General features: G+C 40.8%; 1 protein-coding gene across 7 annotated transcripts in view; it reads right to left on the reverse strand.

The window, feature by feature from the left end:
• camsap2a (calmodulin regulated spectrin-associated protein family, member 2a) overlaps positions 1 to 20,688 on the reverse strand; it is a 45,706-nt gene that overhangs the window by 9,985 nt on the left and 15,033 nt on the right. For 4 of the 7 annotated variants that reach the window (XM_004562005.4, XM_076874378.1, XM_076874377.1 and 1 more), the window contains exons 3-8: positions 16,157 to 16,318; positions 13,713 to 13,796; positions 7,652 to 7,684; positions 6,651 to 6,792; positions 5,714 to 5,853; positions 201 to 297 (exon numbers count right to left, since the gene is read on the reverse strand). In XM_004562005.4, the coding sequence (XP_004562062.2) occupies positions 201 to 297; positions 5,714 to 5,853; positions 6,651 to 6,792; positions 7,652 to 7,684; positions 13,713 to 13,796; positions 16,157 to 16,318 (658 nt within the window). The remainder of the gene's footprint in view (positions 1 to 200; positions 298 to 5,713; positions 5,854 to 6,650; positions 6,793 to 7,651; positions 7,685 to 13,712; positions 13,797 to 16,156; positions 16,319 to 20,688) is intronic. The other 3 variants (XM_012922104.3, XM_076874380.1, XM_004562006.4) reach the window with 1 other exon arrangement.

Raw genomic sequence — 20,688 nt, forward strand, 5'->3', positions numbered from 1 at the left:
TTCATCCATAGTTTACAATGATTTGTGTTTATTGGAATTGTGTATGTTGGAATGAACGTCTGGCCATATGGTTGATTATGCATCTTTGTTCGATCATGTACGCTTTAATGTCTGAATTTTATTCAAAACTGTGAAGCAATTTGTGTCTCTTTGAAAAATGCTATACAAATAAAGTTGCAGGGTTAGAATTTGACACTTGCCTGTGCCTTCGGTATCAAGCTTTCTTGGTTCCACAAATGACGGTTTGACCACCTCAAACCACCAAAACAGCTCTGCCATGAACACCAGGTAGTTATTCTGGGGAGGAAAACAAGAGCAAGATTGAAACCATTCAAAAACACGTAAATGCTACAGCACAGAGAATAAAATCCGGATGAGTCCAAAACAGCTTCATTCAACTGCATTGTCTGATTTGTCCAGCAGGTGTCTCTGTTAAGCTGAGGTATCATAAACTTGTATTGTACCCTGTGTATATATGACTAATTAGTTGATAGAATATCCTCTTTAAGAGAAACATGCCTCACAGTTCAAACGACTGTAGAGTCATTTACAGGGAAATTATATTTTCTCTGTGTTGGCTCAGGCAATGTAAATGATGCTAAAGCAAATAGTAACAGTGCTAGTCGAGAAGCGATTAAGACATTAACCTCATTTACAAAATAGAGGTCACCTGCATCCAACCTGAATGAGACAGAGTCAGAGCTCAAAGGGATTTAACACTGCTGTGCCAGGTCGTGTCCACGTTTGAATTGGGTCAACATACACGAGGAGGTGAAACTGCTGGAGGAGAGTGCACTGCGCTGCAAAAAACATCAATCTTACAAAGTCCCTGACTCAGTATTTCATTCTCCCAAAGCACTGTTGTTTGTTTCCTTATAATAATGGGAAAAAAGCTTATTCTCTAGAAACATTGCCTTTCTTCTGCTCCCTCCTTTCTAAATTCTTTCAACCTGTCACTGTCTTGAAACAAAGAAATGACCAAATAACATGTCTCCAATCCAAACAGATGAGATTCATTTACAGTAATCAATTTATGCTGAATGATCAGGCCAAATTGTACAGTTTTTCTTTATTCACTCACAGACACACACAAATGCAAATGAGTGGAGTAAAGCACGACCTTGAGGAATCCCACCCTCTACCAGCTCTCAGTCCACGGTCTCCAGACAAAGACAATGGTGCGTGCTCCAGCTCTAAAGAAGCCTGACTCAAGTCATGAGCAGCATCTTTCTGTACCAGTCAAACACCAGAGCGCACGTGTCAACTGAAGCACAAAACCACACCAGGAAGGACGGAGGCAATTAACACCAGCACCCTGCTTGGCTGGAGGGGGGGGGTGTTACTGCAGCATTTCACATGGTTTTGTTTCCCGTCTAATTCACATGCGAGCGTGCAGGGCTGCAAGAAGACGAAAAGGTGTGTCTGCTGCAGAATCCTGCTCCGCTGGTGTGAGAAGCAGTGGAGCACATGGTTAACAAAGTCGTTAGAGTTGAGTAAGCAAAGAATTACTAATGAACTCCAAATCAAATAGTGCTGGTTACCTTTTAGGTGTGTTCAGCATGTGAAGCACTCCTCAGAAGAAAGAAAAAGCAGGAAAAAAAATGACTGAATGAGAAAGAGACAAAGATCTCCTGTCATCCGCCCTTCCCAGATTGGTGCCACCAGCTTACTTGTTCTCTCCTCCCATCTGTTCGCCCGACTACTACTGACACACCAGGTGTGAGTGTTTTTGCTTAATACCCCCAGCCTCAGCACTCACACACACACTCAGTCTGATCCCTTAAACCAACCACTGCACCACCACCACACCTATCTCCCCAGTGAATGGCATTACTGCCTCGTGGGTTGCCAGGTCTGCAGCATTGCCAAGTTCCCTGTCTGCAGATTTGAGTGTGTGCCGCTCAGAATGAAGTCAGATTGGTGATTACTAGAAGACTAGAAGATCAGAGCTGAGAGTGGTGGGGTGGGGGAAGCTAATCCACTTTGCGGGTATAGGAATAAACACCCTCCCCCTCCTCCCCTGTATGTGCCACACACATACACAACAGTGAAACATTCAAATGCATAGGAAAATATATACCAACAAAGCCCCTAGAAATGATGTTGAAGATGCGGCCTATAGCCACACAGTGAGCATTCAGAGGGAATTAATCTTAACAGTCACTGGGCCAGAGGGTTGATTAAAGGATCTACGTCCAGCAGCCAGCCAGACAGACTCACTCCAATCTGGAAAAACCATCCTTTGGTCTTTCGCCAAGTTTATCAGACAGCTGCCAGACGCTTATTGAAAGACGGTAGGAGAAAACATTTGGATTTTTAGAAGCGATTGCTCAGAGACACGTAGTATCGAACATCATATTACTTCCTGTAACCCTGCCACTCTTTACCTGACAGTGAAGAGGAAATTATACTAGACTGCAATGTGCGTTGACTACAGCCACGGCTATTATATGTAATCCTGTGTGCCACTTTAGGAGTAAAAGTGCCATCCTTCACTGCTGACAGTCAGATCATAAACAAATGACTAATTGAGAATCACGTTGAAGAGGGAGATTATGAATTATTGTAAGTGTGTTAACTGCCTCCTCAGGGCAACCGCAGCATGTTTGCGAGGAACCTCGTGGTACAAAAGGAGCTGGTGAATTTCATTTATCTTCCTTGAGTCCACAGATAGCCACTATGATGTGTGAGGAATTAATTAAACATAGAGCCAGTAAATGGGAGCGGGTTGGGTGATTTAGTGGTCTGGTGTCCATTAGCAAATAATGGCCTTAGGTAATGTATGTGATATATGGCTTTTGGGTTCCTTACAGAAAGGAAGAAAGTGTTTTGCTTCTTACTAAGGTATACTGAACAAAATGTCAAGTCAACCTGTCATCACCATACATGCAAATTTTGTGTAACTTGAGAGGAAAGAGTGCAGACTCTTAATCTTGGAGAGGGCTACGTATTTACCAGAAAGAGACCTGGTGTCTGACATGAAGATATCAGGCAGACTAGTTTGGGGGTGTGTGGGCAATAAATGTTCCCACTGTAACGCTTCATGCTCTTTTCCAATTTTCTGCATCTGATTTCTTAGGAAGACTGATAACATCTATTAAATGATCTTCTCCACACCAGCTAGAGTTGATCATTTAAGCTAAACTGTGGCATCTTCCAGGTTCTCTCTTTACTGCAATCCTATATTCTGATGCACTTTATTGTCACGGGGGGCAGGGATAGCTCAGTAGGTAAAGTGGTCGCCCCATGATCGGAAGGTCGGCGGTTCGAATCCACTTAACGGCTACCCTGAGGTACCCCTGAGCAAGGTACCGTCCCTACACACTGCTCCCCGGGCGCCTGCTTAGTGGGCTGCCCACTGAGTGAATGGGTCAAATGCAGAGAAAAACAAGTAATTTCCCCATGGGGATCAATAAAGTATCCATTATTATTATTATAATTATGACTATTTTAATGTCAATCAATTGAGGAGTGTGTTTTTAACTGTGTTTGGAAAACACCAGCTCTAATCTCCGCTAACCACATCTGGCAGCAGCATTATCATAGGGACACTTTCACAGAGGCAAAGTGTGAGTCTATTGTGTGTGTGTTACTGTAACACGTGTGCCCAATCTTGTCATCACTTTCTCAAAGATAGTGTCCCATTTACTCTGTTTCCTCGCTCCTTCTCCTTCCTAATTGTTTCAAACTGTGTTATCACACCTTCTTGTCGCTTCTCTCCCGTTTCCACTTTTTTCCACATCAACACCTCGTGCGCCTCCCCTCCCCTCTAAGCGGAGGCTCATTCTCTGTAATATGGTCTCCATCAGCGTGCCGAGCAACAACATACGACCACCGAGGGTGTGACTCCCTGCAATCTGGGTCAAGGTTACTGAATCTAACTAGTTCTGTGTGCATTCGTGTCTGCCGCACTGCTTCTCTCAGGCAATTACTGTGCCTGCTGAGGCTGCTCTACCCCTCCTGAAATCAGTGTCAGCAAAATGCTGCTAATGGCTGGTTCACAAAGCTTGGTGATTATTTTTTTGACACCATGTTGAAAAGAACGCATGTGCTTTGGGCGGAAATTGATATGTCTCTTTTTGCTCTTTTTTTTTTTTTAGAAATTTTGTGCAAAATAAAGCATGTAAAGGGCACTTTCCTCTAAATATGAATACATTTCATTACTTTTGGCATATAATGATACTTTCAATACTTTCTACCTTCATCATTTTGCTGGATTTCAGCTTCAAAACTGCTTTTTTCAGCGTGTTTCCTTTAGATATTAGACATATTTTAGTCAGTTTGGACAGTCCCCTGAGGTTTGTCCTTTCAGTGACCTGTATTGTGTGTGTGCTCAGAGCTCTCCTACATCTGAGGACATGCTGAGGTGACAGTCAGGGAAAGTCAAACTTATCCAGACACATCAACTTATTTTTCCCCTGCCCGTGCAGCTCTCGGGCAAAACACACTGAGACCGACACACTAAAAACAAACTCATGAGCATGAGAGAGGGAACGTTAGATCAAACCACTGAGCAAACACAAGTGCACTGTGGTTGTGGCAACCACTGGCTATAATGGCAATTTGATGATAAATTAGTAGGTATGCAACAGAAATATATATATATATATATGTATATGCAGTATGCACACCAGCTGACCAAGTAAACATACTGAAATGTTGTGGATTCAAAGACAGAGTGGAACATTAGTGAGAGGGTAAAATAAGCTCTTTCCTGTGTGTCTCGAGTGACCTATATATGTTTTTATGGTAACGGCAGAAAAGCAGGGCTGAGCTTAATGTAAAATGCGGACTGTCTCCATGGCACTCCAGCTGCAATACACATTCATACACCAAGAAACCACACACACACAGAGAAACAACAGTGTTATAGACGAGAGAGGACTGAAGGATTTATAAATCAGAAAGGTCTCTGTCAAGAGAAACTAATACTGTCTGAGAAAGGTCAGCAAACATGAGGAGAAACATCATTAGTAAAATTCCTTAAGAGCAGTGGCAACTTTTTAAATGAAATAAACGAGCAAAAGAAAAAGGATGGTTGGAGAAGAAGAAAGAGTAACTAGAGAAGGAAATTAGGAAATGAAGATGAAAAGAAAACAAACAATGGAAAGCAAGTTACAGGGCAGAAAAATGAACGCATGCATAGACTGTTTGGAGGAAAAGGCTGAGTGGAGCTCTCCAAGCTTGTGGCTGGTGAAGACGGATAGTTTGGACTGAAAGTTTCTTTTCCACAGCGTGACTCACCACACTGGCCTACACTGCTGCACACTTCTCTTGTTTCATTTAGCCTGAATCTAACACCACATGGGGTTCTAATCTGTGTCGGTACAACACTTATGAATAATTTTAAAGTGTTTTGAAAAAAAGTCATCAAGTCTGACTGGGACTGACATCGCAAACTAGTGCTTTAAATAGAGCAGGGGGCACTGCGGACAGGGTTTGGATTTTCTGCTAACAGACATTTTTTACTGGGTACCATTCTAACGTTTTAGCAGCTAAAATTCTATTTTTACAACACTGTAATGACTGAGAGTGAAGAATCTGTTTACAGTGAGAACCATGAGACCGCCAAGCAACCAGTAAACCAACAAACCAAAATCAGCATCACAATGCAAGCCTCAGATCACACCACAAACGCAAATGCAGTGCCTAAAAATGTATTCTTACAATCTTATATATTAACTTAAGCAAGTATATCATTAGACAGTAGTACCTTGACGGTGGAGGAGGCGTAGAGCATGTCTTCCAGGCTGAAGTGACAGCAGCTGTTCAGGTTGTCTTTGCAGAAGTCTTGTATTAGCTGCAGGTTGTACAGTCGATCAGCCAGACTCATATTCTCCTTCAGGCAAACATCTGGGAGGGCAGAGAGAGCCATCAGGTGTCACTGTGACGGAGTACGAATTTGATGATTGAAGTCGGTCTGGTTATAATGCAGACGTCAGTGTTTTCCTTTTTACTGTGCTGACAGTAATATTTAAGATCTGTGATGGAGCGCGTTCAGAACAATGCTGTGTCTCTTTTTTAGGAACTGCTGAGGCATTTAAAGCGTAAAGTTTTGAGAACGTCTGCCTGACCAATCAAAACACTCCACAGTAGGCATCAACTGGTGGTTGGACGTAAGGTAATTACATCACATTGCTGATGAAGTGTGTGTAATAGCTGACCAAACACACACAAACACACCCCCACACTACATACATCCACAGTCATTTATCCAAGCTGAAACAATCACAGGAACAAAAGATCAATCAGGAAACACTGTTCATTTAAACATGGTAAACAGCGTTCCCTGATTGATTTTTGTTCCCCTCATTGTTGTCTGTGCGTTTGCATATTTGTCCTGATATTAACTCGGCTCTTTGGCAACACAATGTGATTATCTTGAGTCTATTTTGATGTTTGATCTATTGAATAAACCATTAGCTCTTTCCCTCATAAAGACAACATTTGACGACCTCCCCCTGTACTCTCAATTATGAATTTTGACACCTCAATATGTACCAATAAGATGCATTTTGGGTTTAGTTGTTTGGTCAAATAAGCAATTAACTGCTGGTAGATACATTACTGTCATGTTGTACTTTATTATCAAGCCTCCTTTAACTGCAAATTCCACTGACCCACCCACGCTCCTCATGCTTGTTTCTTACCATCCAGTGGCAGCAGCTGAGGACAGTAAAAGTGCAGCAGTGCACCCAGGGCTGAGCCATCTGTGCTGTCTTTTAGCAGGTTGTCCACTGGGGGGATCCAAGGAACTGGCTGGGTCGAGGCCTGCTCCTTCCTGTAGCGAGCCTGCAGAATGTAAAGTACTATAAACCCAGGCCCTTGAGCAAAATTACCAAGCCTACACCTACAGCAGGTATTAAGCCAAATTCCTCCTGCTGTTTCTTACCGTTTCACTAATGACAGCAGCAAAATTAGGGAAGTATAATGGAGCTTTAAAGCAGCAACAAGCGCTGCAAGGCCTCATTGAATTCACTCATGTATTAAAGTAAGTGAACGGCTCTGGAGCCTTGTTGGAACTGAAAGGGAAAAAGAACTGGCACGAGAATGAAGAGAGCTGCATGACTGAAGTAAGTATCACTGATTATTATTCCAGATGTCATGACGTGACCTTAATTATTTTCTCCTTGTATTACAATGAGCTCTTGTTTATGTGGACCATCTTCATCTTCGTACGGATTGAGGAAGGAAAAACATTGAAATATTGCCATTTCCTTATCAATTTGATATGTATAGTAACTGTGGGAGCTTCTAGATTTCTAAAAGCCAATAATAATCAGTGATTTCCCAAGATTTTATAGTTCAAGCTTCCAGTTAGCAATACAAGGAAGCACGTTAGAGACACAAATAATGGCTATATTGACTTTTATAAACTCAGGCTCATATACAGAACATGGTTAATGATGGACACTCAGATATTAACTGTCATTTACAGCCTACTTTGTCTGCTTTAAATTAAGAAAAGCAATAATCACATGCATACAGCACTTGTAAATCAAAACAGGAGAAGAGAGAAAATATCTGGTTTATATCACAGTGACTGAGTGATTCACACATGACAAAACGATGGCGATCGGACAGAAAGAGCAATGAAAGACAGTCACTCTGGACACAGATGAAAGAGCAGCGCACTGATTAGTTCACTTACAGGCACAAGCTTCATGTACCACTTGGTTGGAGACTGCAGATGCACAGCAAAGGGAAAAGACAAAAAACAGCAACAAAGAAATACCTGTTAGTCAGATTAGTTAGTAATGGGATTAGTATTACAAGCAAAGACATGACAAACCTGCACTTTTTTCAAAGTGTACAAAAAGACTGTATACAGCAGGCTGTTACTGATTACACATATATTACGGTTGCTTTGGGTTACAGAGTTACCGTGTACTTTCCTCACATCAGCTTGGAGGCTCATTCTTTAAAGATACATGGAAACACTACACCACGACTATTTTCCACCAGCTGACAGTTGATGTGTTAAACCTCAAATGGAACTTTAGACTTAAGCATCAAATTCCCCTAAAAAAAGATCACATTGCATCCTGAAACATTTAACTGAAATTTTAATTGCTCACTTTTACCTCACGTTACCTCAGTGGAAAAAAATGTATTACTGTAACCAAACTGTCAGCTATCCAGTGTCACTGTAAGCTGATTCCAAAAAGGAGAGGATTGCCTCAGTTAACAGCTAATTCCCACGCTACGGAGAAGCATCAAAGACCTAAAATGTAAGTGCCACTCAAGAGGTCTGCGAGCCCTCGACTTCAAAGGCACGCAGTGACTCGTGAGAAGATACAGCTGCTTTGTTCTGAAACCCTCAAAAGTAAATATTAATGTCAGCCAGAGGAAAAATAAATATTAAAGACAGCAAAGAGGATGAAAGGATCAATAGTAGCTTTCGAAGATTCTTCTGATTTTATTGGTGCCACAGCTCTCTGAATGATAATTTGATTTGGCTTCTAACCTTCGATAATTCTACTTCCCCCTAAGCTCACTGAACCGGAACGATTCTCGACCTCAATAAAAGTATCATAAACCCTGCAGTCACATCACCTCTCCAGGCTGAGTGACATCAACAAAAACAACAACAGCAACAAAAAGCTGTACCCAATCCATAACCTCACAGAGTCAGTGCAGGCCAGCAGGCCAACTTCAACATTTGGCTGTCAGTTGGGGAACACAGCAAACACAGAGATCAGGATTTGATCACTTCTCAGGCTCTCATCAACATTCTGTCTCTTTTGGAAAAATTTACTCACAAATCACAAATGTTTGAACTTTTATTTTCTCATTTTAACCCGAGTGTAAGGTTGTGTTTATGAAGAACAAACACAATGACATTTTGCAGCAAGGTAACCAAAACTACTCCAAACCCTGCTGTCCCAGTTTGAGAACAAGACACAGGAAATGGATGCTGTCTGTATCTAATGATGATTTAACCTCCTAGGACCTGGCGTCCACATATGTGGACATCACAATTTGGGTTATTTAGACCAAAATACTCAATTTTGCTCTACAAGGGCCTGATATCCACTTACGAGGACATTATACTGCTACTGTTCTATCGAAATTTTAAACGAATATCGTCATATGGCTCTGATTTTTCATAAAAACAAAAATAAGGTAAAAAAAAATCTGGTAATTCTTTGTTTTTACATTCATTGGGCCCCAATCAGCTCAAATATCAAAGAGAAATTAAAAATGCATAACATTAAATAGTTCGGATCTTAGGCGGTTAAGGCTGGTTAGAGAGTAAAATCTCCACCAATCAAACCCCTGGGGAGAGGTACAGTAATGCCCTCTTTTATCATCTTACAGCAAAGCACACACATGCAAGCACCCTTTATTTCTGTATTTAAACACACACACACCCCACCCAAATTCACCCCAGTCATTCCCCTACTCTCTCTCTCTGTGTTACTAGCAAAGTTCATCCTCTCATACAGAGGATGATGTCCGGTTGAGCTGCAGCTCAGCTTTGGCAACTTTAAAGGATTAGTCCTTCCTTCTCTGTCCGGACGTGCCTTTGCAGCTCCCTCCTCTTATTCTCCACCCACCATCACCTCTGAACATAATGCAGTAGGTTGAAATAAAAACACCGTTGCCCTGGTGAGCGTCAGTCTGTGTCTCTCTATGCCTGACTGAGACAGAGGCTGTGTGCGTGACTCACACTGCAGTAATACTGCAAAGACTAAAGGGGGGGAAGTATTTGGAGGTGGGGAGTGATGGAGAGAATAGATGAATGTGCTAGACATAGACACCCAAAAAAATAGTAGCTATAAATTTTGCATGTAATTGTATTTTTTTCCCTTTTGCTCTTCTGGGTGTTTGTAACTCTTACTTAAAAATAAAAAATAATAAAGAAGTAAACAAACAAACACAAAAAACCCAAACACTTTTTTAGGCTGAAGGCTGCAAGTGAGAAATACATAGTGCTAAAATGCTCTAACTTTGTGAGTCTTTGACAATCAAAGACACATGTTTGTATAGATAAAAGAAAAAAAGAGGATGAAGAGAGCTTCATACATGGCTTCATCTGCATTTCATGAAATACTAAGAGGCAGAAAGAAATGGCTGGAATGACAAAGTGAGCTTAAACCTATTCCATCAAGTCTCCTGCTGGCTCAAATTTCACATCTACTACAATGCAGTTCAGTTCAATTCAATTAGTTTTATTTATAAAACTGAATCACAACAACACCAAGACATTTTATATTGTAAGGTGAAGACCGTACAATAATAGAGAGAAAACCCAAACAACCAAATCACTTGGTGACAGTGAGAATGAAAAACTGCCCTTTAACAGGAAGAAACCTCGGGCAGAACCAGGCTCAGAGAGGAGCAGCCATCTGCTCTTACTGGTTGGGCCTGATGTGGGGAAGACAGGACATAAGACATGCTATGGAAGAGAGCCAAAGATTAACAATAACTAACAATTAAACACAGAGATGTGTATAACTTTATAGAGAGTGAAAAACAGGAGGGGAAGAAGAACCACAGCCTATTGTGGCATAACTAACAGATGATTCAGGGCCACCTGATCCAGCCCTAAATATATGCTTGTTGTAAGCATAATCCTAAAAGAATCAAAGGTGTCTGACTCCAGAATCCAAACTGGGAGGGCCTTCCTCCCATTCTAATTTTAAATACCCTAGGAACAACAAGTAAGCCAGCACTCTGACAGCAAGTGACTTTGGGCACTATGAGAGATTATGGGAGAAATATGCTCTCTGATACAAGTCCATCAGTACGCTTGCTGCAGTTTCCAGTATTTATCTTTCTCATATCCATATAATAAGTGAAACTTTAACCATAGAAAAACTCTTTTTAAGAAGTTAAATGCAAACATAATGACTGATAAATGTGGACTTCAATTCATCCAAAGGTGTAAAACGGCAGCATCCAATGACTGTGACTTTCTGCGGTGGTTGGACAATGTCATAAGCAGCCATAAGCAAACACAAACACACAACAATCCGCCAAAGCCACCCAGAGGTGACAAATGATGTTACCAAAAAGCCAGCTCTCCAGCTCGGGGGCCAAACATGTGATGACACTCACATTGACAGAGCAAGTTAAAGCTCTTCCGCTTTAAAAAGGGCTTTTCTTATATAATAAGCATGACAAAAATCCGATGATGAAATGATGATGTGATGGCACTTTTTCCTTCAACTTCACCAATTAAAGTGTGTGTCATCCTGTGTGTTTGTGGGGGGCTAGCTGAGGCATGCAGTGCTGTGTCTGCATACTGACTGGTCAGATCAGGATCAAACACTGTGGAAGTTTTCCCGAGCCCTGGGACTGGGACAGAAAATGCACACACACACTAAAACACATTGGACAGGGTTACAATTTTTACCCTTAGGTGAACTTTCTCACTCTCTAAACATCTCTAGGAAAAAGCATCACTGACAGTGTTAGTGCATGGAGTTTTTGCCTGATTTAACTCGGGTAGAAAGGCAGTTTGAAAAACCTGGAAGGCCAGAGGAGCAAGGGTCAAGAAAGGTTATTGGGTGGGATGATAGAGAGAGTCTGGAGAGGGAGGAATGGAGTAACTAAAAAGAAAGAAAAGAACAAACTGCTGATAAATGTCAGCTGAAGTTTATTAATTTTTTTATGGTTATTAAGGATGAGTTAACTTTCAGGGGTCAGCGGTACCCTCCGCATCATTAAAAAACTCACAGCAGGGTGACTTCATAGTAAAAAAAGTAAAATAATGAATGATCTGGAGTCGAGAAACAGGCGCACAGCATGAAGGATAAGGATAAAGGTGAATACACAGATGACATCATGCATCTCCTCCTCCTCTCCCCCCTCCTCTGTTATCATTCTGCTTTGTCAGGTTGACAGAAAGTGGCTGCCATACCAACTTTGCCCCTTGCTGCTGCACCATAATACTAAATGTAGCTTGACTGTTAGCACACAATGAAGTCATAACAACAGTAAATCCACACGCACAGATGTTTAATCTGAAAAATATATCAGGATTTTATTGCTATTGTTATATGAGTTTCCACAATAATAAAGTCATAAATGACAAAGATGTGATTCCGGAAGTCGGGAGCATTTGCTGCGCCCCCTGCTATTACTGGAGCCCAACTTATTCCTCCTTCTCAAATAACCTCTGTGACAAAGAAAGCAAGGCAAAAGGGACAAATATAAGATTTAGGGCAGACTGGAATGTAGGCCATTTCTTTTTGTGCATACTTGATTCGTACAGATGCTTCATAGGAAAACCCCCGGTTGCTTTAAATCTGATAACACTGTGGCGGTTAACTGAATTAGCCCGAAATGCTAGTAATGCTTGATAAAACAATAGATAAGCAACATCATTACCACAAACTCTTACATCCATATTAACACTATTATATATAATGGACAGACAGTCCTTATGAAGACCCACATAATTTGTGTATCATTTAAAATACAAAGATAAAGGTGACAAAATTAATATTACCTATTGACATATTATATCATAACGTAACATGGCATGCCATCAACTATATGACACCAGTATAAATAAAACTTCAGATATTTGTTTATCTCTGGCTCTCTTGTCCTGTCACCCTCCCCTCACCACCCCTCCCTGAGCCTGATTCTGTTGGAGGGTTCTTCCTGTTAAAAGGGAGTTTTTCCTTCCCACTGTCGCCAAAGTGCTTGCTCATAGGCGGTTGTCTGATTATTGGGGTTTTCTCTCTACTACTCATTACTTGAAGTGACTGTTCTTGTGATTTGGAGCTATACACATAAAATTTAATTGAATTAATGAAATAATTTACATTTCCATATATATATTTAATAGTATTGATGACTAAACAGCACACAAGGTGATGCATATCAGTGGCAAAATGCAGTCAATAAAGCCTATTCTGTCTCACATTATTTGTTAAATAGTACATCACATATGTTATTTACTCCCAGTACTAAGTAGTCCTGTTGTAGGTATACTGTATCTGTGAACATATGGACTGGTATAGACCTGCTTAAGAGATTTATGAGGTATTTGAATTTAAAGAAGGACTTTATGAGATTTCAGTTAATTCATTTCCACCCATGAGAGGCATTACTCAGTGAATCACTAAATTATTTACTGCAAATGCAGTGTCAAACTACAGAATCCAGCATGGATTACTTAAATACAATAAACAGACACACACACAGGCCACACCAGCCTGTCTCATTGCATTCTAAATTACTGCTGATAGTAGAGTCGGTTATATAACTGGTTTGGACTGTGGGCTGGACCATGAACTTGGGTCACCCCTGATTACCTCATTAGACTGCAGAGGGCTGATGTTCTGGTTAAGACAAAGATGAAGTGATTGAAGCATGCAGAGTTGTCAGAGCAGATAAACTCATTATGGTGTTGAAGAAGTAACCTGGTCTTATCTCTTCCTCTCTGTGTGTGATTTAATTAAGACAGATTGAGCGTAATCTAAAGCTCAGACATCTGTGAGTCAGATTTTCTTTGATGGCATCAGGATTTTAACAGCTTAACTTCTGTCCAGGAAGCTGTTCACAGACATAAAGTGACATAGAGGTCTGGGACAAATATCTGTCAGTCAAAAGGCGAATGTGGCAATAATTCTATTAAGCAGAGCCAAGAGTTTTACTTTGCTTCTGTTTACTGTCCAACAAACATTTGTGTTTTTATGCCTAGTTTGTGAAGGACTAAAGATGAGAAATTGAAGGGGAAAAAAATCACCTACCCGAGGACTCCCAGCAGGCTCGGTGCCCTGCGTTTCCTTCTTCCTTTGCTCCTGCACCACAATCTCTTTCAGGTATTCATTTACCTGAAAGAGAGAGCACAAACAAGTTTAAAATGACCCGAGCCACAAAAGCATCAAGAAGCAAATGATAAGGAGTAGTGTATGACTCAAATTGCTCTCTTAGAAAGTGTAATAGCCAAATTAGTTTTGTTATTTTAAGTTAGTCTCATAGTTTATTTTCAAATTGGTAACCTTAATACTAAAATTTTAGTTTCCACATTATTGTCCTGCCAGTAATTAAAGTAACATATATAAAATATTCAAAAACAGTGACACCATGGTCATCTTTTTATTTCTTATTAAGAGCTGATTCAAAGGAAAAAGCAGTCCTGGTCCATTTTTGTGACTTTGTTCTGATTTCTACCAATGACTGTAGAAAACAGTCATTTCTACAGTCATTGATTTCTACAGTAAACCACAACACCAGTCTGTGGATTATACACATTTTATATTAAATTTACTTTATTAACAATGCATTTAAGTGGAGCTGAATTGATTTTATTTAAATCTAGCATCTAGCATGAGTTAAAAATGAGAAATCAGTAAAACACAAGTGGAACCCAACAGAGAGCCATATGTCAGATCAGTGGGACACCAAGACCACACCTCCTGTTTGCTGTTGTGAGTGTGTGCATGTGCGTGTATAGCTGAAAGCTGACAGCAGCTCCTTGTCTCTATTAGAGGAATGCAAACAGACTGTTGTAGATTCTGTAGTACTGTATGGAGGAGCAGCCATATGTGTCTGCAGATGATGACCACAACCACTTACACGCTTAGAAAGTCTGATTTGCTGTGATAGTATAAGTAACACTTTTGTAGGGCATGTTTCATAGGTCATATATAGCCTGATGTAACATGGTTTAAGCCTATATATTAAATGTGAGTTTGCGGATATAAGAATGTTTTGTGCCTGAACCAACACACAGACTGAACACTGACTTATCTCCTGCAGATGTGACTGTAAAAAAATGTGTTTATTGTGACACAATAGAGCTAAATTTAGTGAATTTTCTATAGGTATCAGGATAATAAACAATAACAGGATAATAACAAATAACAAACACATTTTGCTTTTCCAACATCAGCTCTACAAATTCTGTTTATTTCTTCATTTCTATTTGTCTTTTTTGAGTTAATACATTATATGTAGTACACAGTATGACAATGTCTAAGGCAGAAGAAAAAAAAAGGGGGGGGGGGGGGATAGAGTACAAATAGACATGCATAATGTATCGCTAACTGCCTCACCTGTAAGGAAGAACAAACATACAACACCTGGAACACAAAAATTAGAAAATTCAAAAGTACATAAATCAGAAATCTTCTTGTGGGGTGTGTTTGTCTTTGTCATAAGCTACAACAACCCCTCCCAGGAGAACTGGGCCAGCCGCAGCCTCCAAGAGTACTGAAGACTCGAGGCCACACATCTCAGCAATATCTGCCTGCCCATCCTAGCAGGAGAAGTGGGAGGCCATAAATAGAATACCCACGGCCAAGGGGTGGGAGTCTCAAAGGACCAGAGACGATGGGCAGCTCACCCCGCTAGAGGCTGCCCTAGAGGCTGTGAGCTAAGATCAGGGTCCCAGGGCTCCAGGGGCCACACCAGAACATCCAGCCACGCGCCCCAGAACCAACAAGTACCCCCAGCGGGGGGTAGCAGCGCCCAGCGAGGAGCGGTGGGTAGGTGAAGTCTTAGGGTTCACCTGCAGACTGAGTCACAACAGTGTGCAGGTATTTTTTTCTCATTTGTAGTGAATCTACCTGTATGCATCATATGGCAGAACCTCAGGGCATGAAGGCAACATGGTGTATCTAGATCAGATTTCATGGTATTTAGGTCAGTGTTTTCGCTGGACTTCACTGTGCAATGTGAATTTCAGAGGTCAAGCTTCATGAAACCGACGTTGGTGAAACGCCCCTGTGTGAGACTTTTGAAAGAGCTCCTTAAAAAGACATTGAACACAATGAAAGGGGACACTTATGAAATGGCAAAATCTCAAAGGGCATTACTTTTGATCAGTCCTTGATGTTACAAAATATTATTTGCTCTTTAGAAAAAAGATTTTTATAGAGGTTCGCCTGTGAGGAGGACAAATTGACCTGTGCTGCACAGCTGAGAGATGACTGATGAGAAACGTTGTTTTGATGTCAGAATGACCTATGCTTCTGCAGGTTTGGATTTCTTGTGACAAAACAAAATGTTTAATCATACGTCGACTCATGGGATGGCTTACAGAAAGCAATACAACAACACCTGTAATCTTAAGACACTAGTCTTGTGGCCCAAACACTTTTTTTGCCAGGTACAAAATACCAGGCACAAACACAGTCATTTCTATCTCTCTATAACATGTCTTAAGAAAACATTGTGTACCATAACTGACCTTGTTGATCCAGGTGGTCACTGCATCCTCAGTGTCATAAGGTGTTTCCACCTCAGGGTAGCAGGATGGATATTGGCAAATGCAGGCCATCACCTTCTCCACGCTCACAGCCTCCACTGTGTATGCCATCATCAGAGTGTCAATCATTGCCAGATGGGCGCTCTGAAAGGGAAAACAGTAACACGATTAAAGGCTGAAAATTAAAATCTCCCAGCTAGCTCACTGTAGTAAAAGAAAAGCAGTCCATCTTGTTTCTTTGCCATAAAATAACAAAACAGTCCTTGTATTATTTGATCATATGCTTTAAGTAGCGAGCAAAGGGAATGAAAAAGCCGTCATTAGTTTCTTCAGTACTGTACAACTGAAACTTTTTCTGAGGTTAAATTTTCCCATGTGGCTGTTGCCCTGGAAACAAATGTGTCCAAGACCCAGTTTGCTCACAGTGGCTGCTGGGCTGTGATGGGCCTGAAGAAAACTTCTTCCTGACAACACTACTGGCATCCGTTCTCTGTTGATTGGCTCATGGTTATTGCTGAAAGCAGGGTGTGTGCTTTTAATTAGATAAAGCCATGTTTGGTGACAGCTTGTGTTATCAGACTGTTATCTTGTGAAGAAAAAACCCACCATACTCTGTACTCTATCGCTTGGCTGCATTTTGGCATATCTACTTTTTCGCTTATTCGGCTCCGTTTTATAACAAAAACAAATATGAATTATAAAAGAAACAATGACTATAACAAGGTGTTAAGTAGCAGCCTGTTCTATTTGGAAACATGCAAATATACACAATAATGTAACGTGCAATGTTAATGTTAAGAGTGGGTTTCAAGTAGTTCTCTTATACATCATCTTGACATCATCTCATCTGCTGACTCTTAGCATTTCCGCTCAGCCACCTCCAGCTCAGCCTCCCCTCTTTTTCTTAGTGGTACTGTCTCCAAGCATCATAGCAGGGCTCACTACCTTCTTGTAAACTTTCCCTTTCACTCTTGTTGCTATCCTTCTGTCACAAATCACCCCTGACACTTGTCTCCATCCACTTTAGCCTGTCTGCACTCTTTTCTTTTCCTCTCAGGGCACCATCCTTTGCTCTCAGCGGTTGACCCCAGGTATTTAAACTCCTCTACCTTCACTACCCCTGCTCCTTACAGCTTCCTTGTTACACTGGCTCCTTCTCATCACAAACAAATAGGGGCTATGTAACCTGATGTAATCCCACTCCCAACTTGAATCCATTTGTCACTGCTACTGCACACCTCACCACTGCCTTACTGTCCTCATACAGTATCATAATTCCTATCTTCCTAATTCCTATCATATGCTTTCTCTACATCCACAAAGACGCAGTGCCACTCCTTCAGATCTGCTCACTATCCTTTTCCATCAACACTCTCAAAGCAACCCTCACATCTACCGCTGCTCACTGATCGGTAGTTCACTTCTTAATCTAGCTTCAACAAATTTTTCCCACAGCTTCATGTTATGGCTCATTGACTTTATCCCTCTGTTGTTACCAAACATCAACTAGTTCTTGAAAACATGTACCAGTACACTTCTTCTTTATCCCTCAGCCATCCTCTCACTTCCCAAGATTTTGTTAAGCAAAAAAATCTGCTGCCCGCACATCTGCATACCTCCACGGGTATGTCATCTGGACCAACTGTGTTTCCACTCTTCATCCTCTTCACAGCTGCTCTCACTTCCTCCTTACTAATCCTCTGGACTTCCCGAGTCACCAACTTTCCCCAATCCATCCTCCTCTCTCTCATTTTCTTCATTCACAAGCTCCTCAAAATACTTCCTCCATCTTCTAAACACACGCTCTATATTCATTAGCAGACTTCCATCTCTTAACCTCCCTCACCTGCTGCACATCCTTTCAAGCCTGAGCTCTCTGCATAGCCAGACTGCACAACAGAAAGTATTTACAATAATTTGAGACTATACTTGAGAACTACAATAGCTAAAGCCTTTGCTTACTACAATGTTTTGTTTTTATGATGTTAGCAAACATCTGCATCAATGACCAGTCTGTTTTCTTTCATCATGACTAAAAAATATTAATTTAATTGGTTCTTCTATATTTTTATGTCCACTTTTCTAGTTTCTTTTTAAACAACGCACCATTAGTCATGCTCATTAACCATATCAAGTCAAAGCCAGAAAAAATGCATAATTTGTAGTAGAGCAGGGCGATATGACCAAAAATATTTATCATGACATTTGAAAATTTGCGATAACGATATAACTGACAAAACACTTTACAACTCCACAACTTTGTTAGTGCTGTTTTTTATGTGCATTAAAGTTATGTAAAAATTTAACAGTGCAAATGCAAATTCCTCGCTGACAGTTTAACCAAAAGGCATTTCCAGTGGAAATTGGCCGACATATCCTCAGCATAACTTAAAAAGAGGTTATACACACACAATACGGTAATATTATGTTGACGCACAGTACGTATCACTCCGCGAGGCTCCTGCCTACGATAGCCGTAATGCTCCGACAATCCATCAAGCGGTGCGGGTTCGTAGCTTAGCAAAGTCGTACTAAAACATTTGACAGATTTTCGAGCGCCGTGTACCACATAAAATTGTTTCGAGGTCAGTAAACGTTTTTCAAAAAACACGGTAATAACGACGGCCCGCTAGCATGCTCTACCAAAAATAGTGCTTTGTTGTGTATCTGACGGACGAAAGCTAAACCAGTTCCACACCATTGAAGTTGCAGCATTTTTACAAACCAATTCTGGTTCATCTGTTTCATTCAACGATCCGCTTTCGCCTTTCTCATTCTCCGTCGCCGCCATGCTTTTTCCGTCATGTGCGTATGAAAACAAAGGCACTGCGCATGCGCGTTTTACCCATATTCTATCGTGATATTTCCTTTTCTTATCATTGCCCAGCATTATACCGGTATTACCGTGAAAGGTATGATATGGCCCAGCCCTAATTTGTATGATGACATTACTTCTCAAGGACAAAGCAAGGGAATCCTATTCTCTCACGTTTGCAAACTGAGCATATTTTATTGTATCTTTGCATGCACAGAAATGATATGATCTATGATCTTCTATGATTTTCTACTTTGCAAATGACATTTTTTCTTCAGTTCCTGCCTTTAAATCACTCAGTTAGTGAGTGATACCACGTGTGTCCTCCACACACAAAAGGAATCAAACTGCTTTCCATGAGCTAACCAAGTTAATCAGGCTGAAACTTTGAATGTCCTTGTGAAGATTCACAATTATGCAGTCGACCAAAGTTAGACAAAAAGAGCCAACGTTACGAAAGGTATTTTTGGAGAAAGATATTCGTGAGCCATTTATAAGGTGAAAGAGGGCAGAGTAGTAAGAGTCCACATTTACTTATTTACGTGGAGTAAAAAGGCTGACTCGGTCAACAAAGGTTGGTAACTTGTACTAGAAATGACCTGCTAAGACAGCCAGAACCCCCACACAGTCCAAATGTAAGTGACGATAAATATGACACAAATGTATTATTTGTATCTCTGAAATGAATTTTCTATCTGCCGTCTCATTATTCCAATGCCTAATTTCCACTATCTGGCAACCAGGCGGCAAAGCAAACCCATTTAATAATACACTGCCGAGATGCTTCCAGTTGGCCTTCATTTAGCCTGTCCAAACAGTGTCCCAAAGACATACAAACAACAGAAAGTGTGCGCACACATATCCATAATCTGCCCTTTATTTCCACAACAAAATGAACAACTCCAGGCAACATCAATTTTAAAGGCCAAGGGAGCAGCGTAAATCCTCTGAGGGCTCCTTTTCTCTCTCACATCTCCTCCCCCTCTGCCGAGTAATGTGAGAATATCGATTTGGATTGGCTGCGGTCTGACGAGATAAAATGACAACAGTGAGAGTAAGTGTTGTTTACTCGACCGCAGACCTGAAGCCTCTAATTGGACTGAATGAAAACATACTACTGTGTGGGTGAAAGAGGTTAGCGTAGGACTGCGCGTTCATTCGGCTGTTAGTGGAACTGGAATCAAGCATACTTTAGAAAATGACACCTTCTGTCTGCGCTTAAATGTGAAAAAATGCAGTTTTGATTATTTGTGTAAACATTCGTGACATGAGAACTGAAGATGGCGACTTTTGTGTTGTGTTGCCGTGGAGATGGTTGACCCAATACTGAGACTGTAAAGGACAATGCTGAAGTAGGAGAACGGCTTACGTGAGCTCAGATGAGTCAGTAAGCATTCAGTTATTTTCACCTAAATCCTTAAACAACGTGTCTGAAGTATTATTAATAAAAAGCTTAAAATAAAAAGCTTTAGTACTGTGAATTGCATGAAATCAAGTGGGAAACTGTCAAGAGTTAGGAAGAGAAACAAAAGCACACTGTCAGAGCAACATTTCACAGTATTTGTGCTACACTAAACTTCCCCACTTTGAAAGGATTAGATTATTAGCTTCCGTGTTTCCATGTTCCAAAAAAACCCCAAAAAAAACAAATGTAACTGTCTTGTTATATTTGAATAAAGCTGAAAATGCCTCTTTAAAG

Source organism: Maylandia zebra, linkage group LG15 (assembly GCF_041146795.1).
Source record: "Maylandia zebra isolate NMK-2024a linkage group LG15, Mzebra_GT3a, whole genome shotgun sequence".
NCBI classification, from domain to species: Eukaryota; Metazoa; Chordata; class Actinopteri; order Cichliformes; family Cichlidae; genus Maylandia; species Maylandia zebra.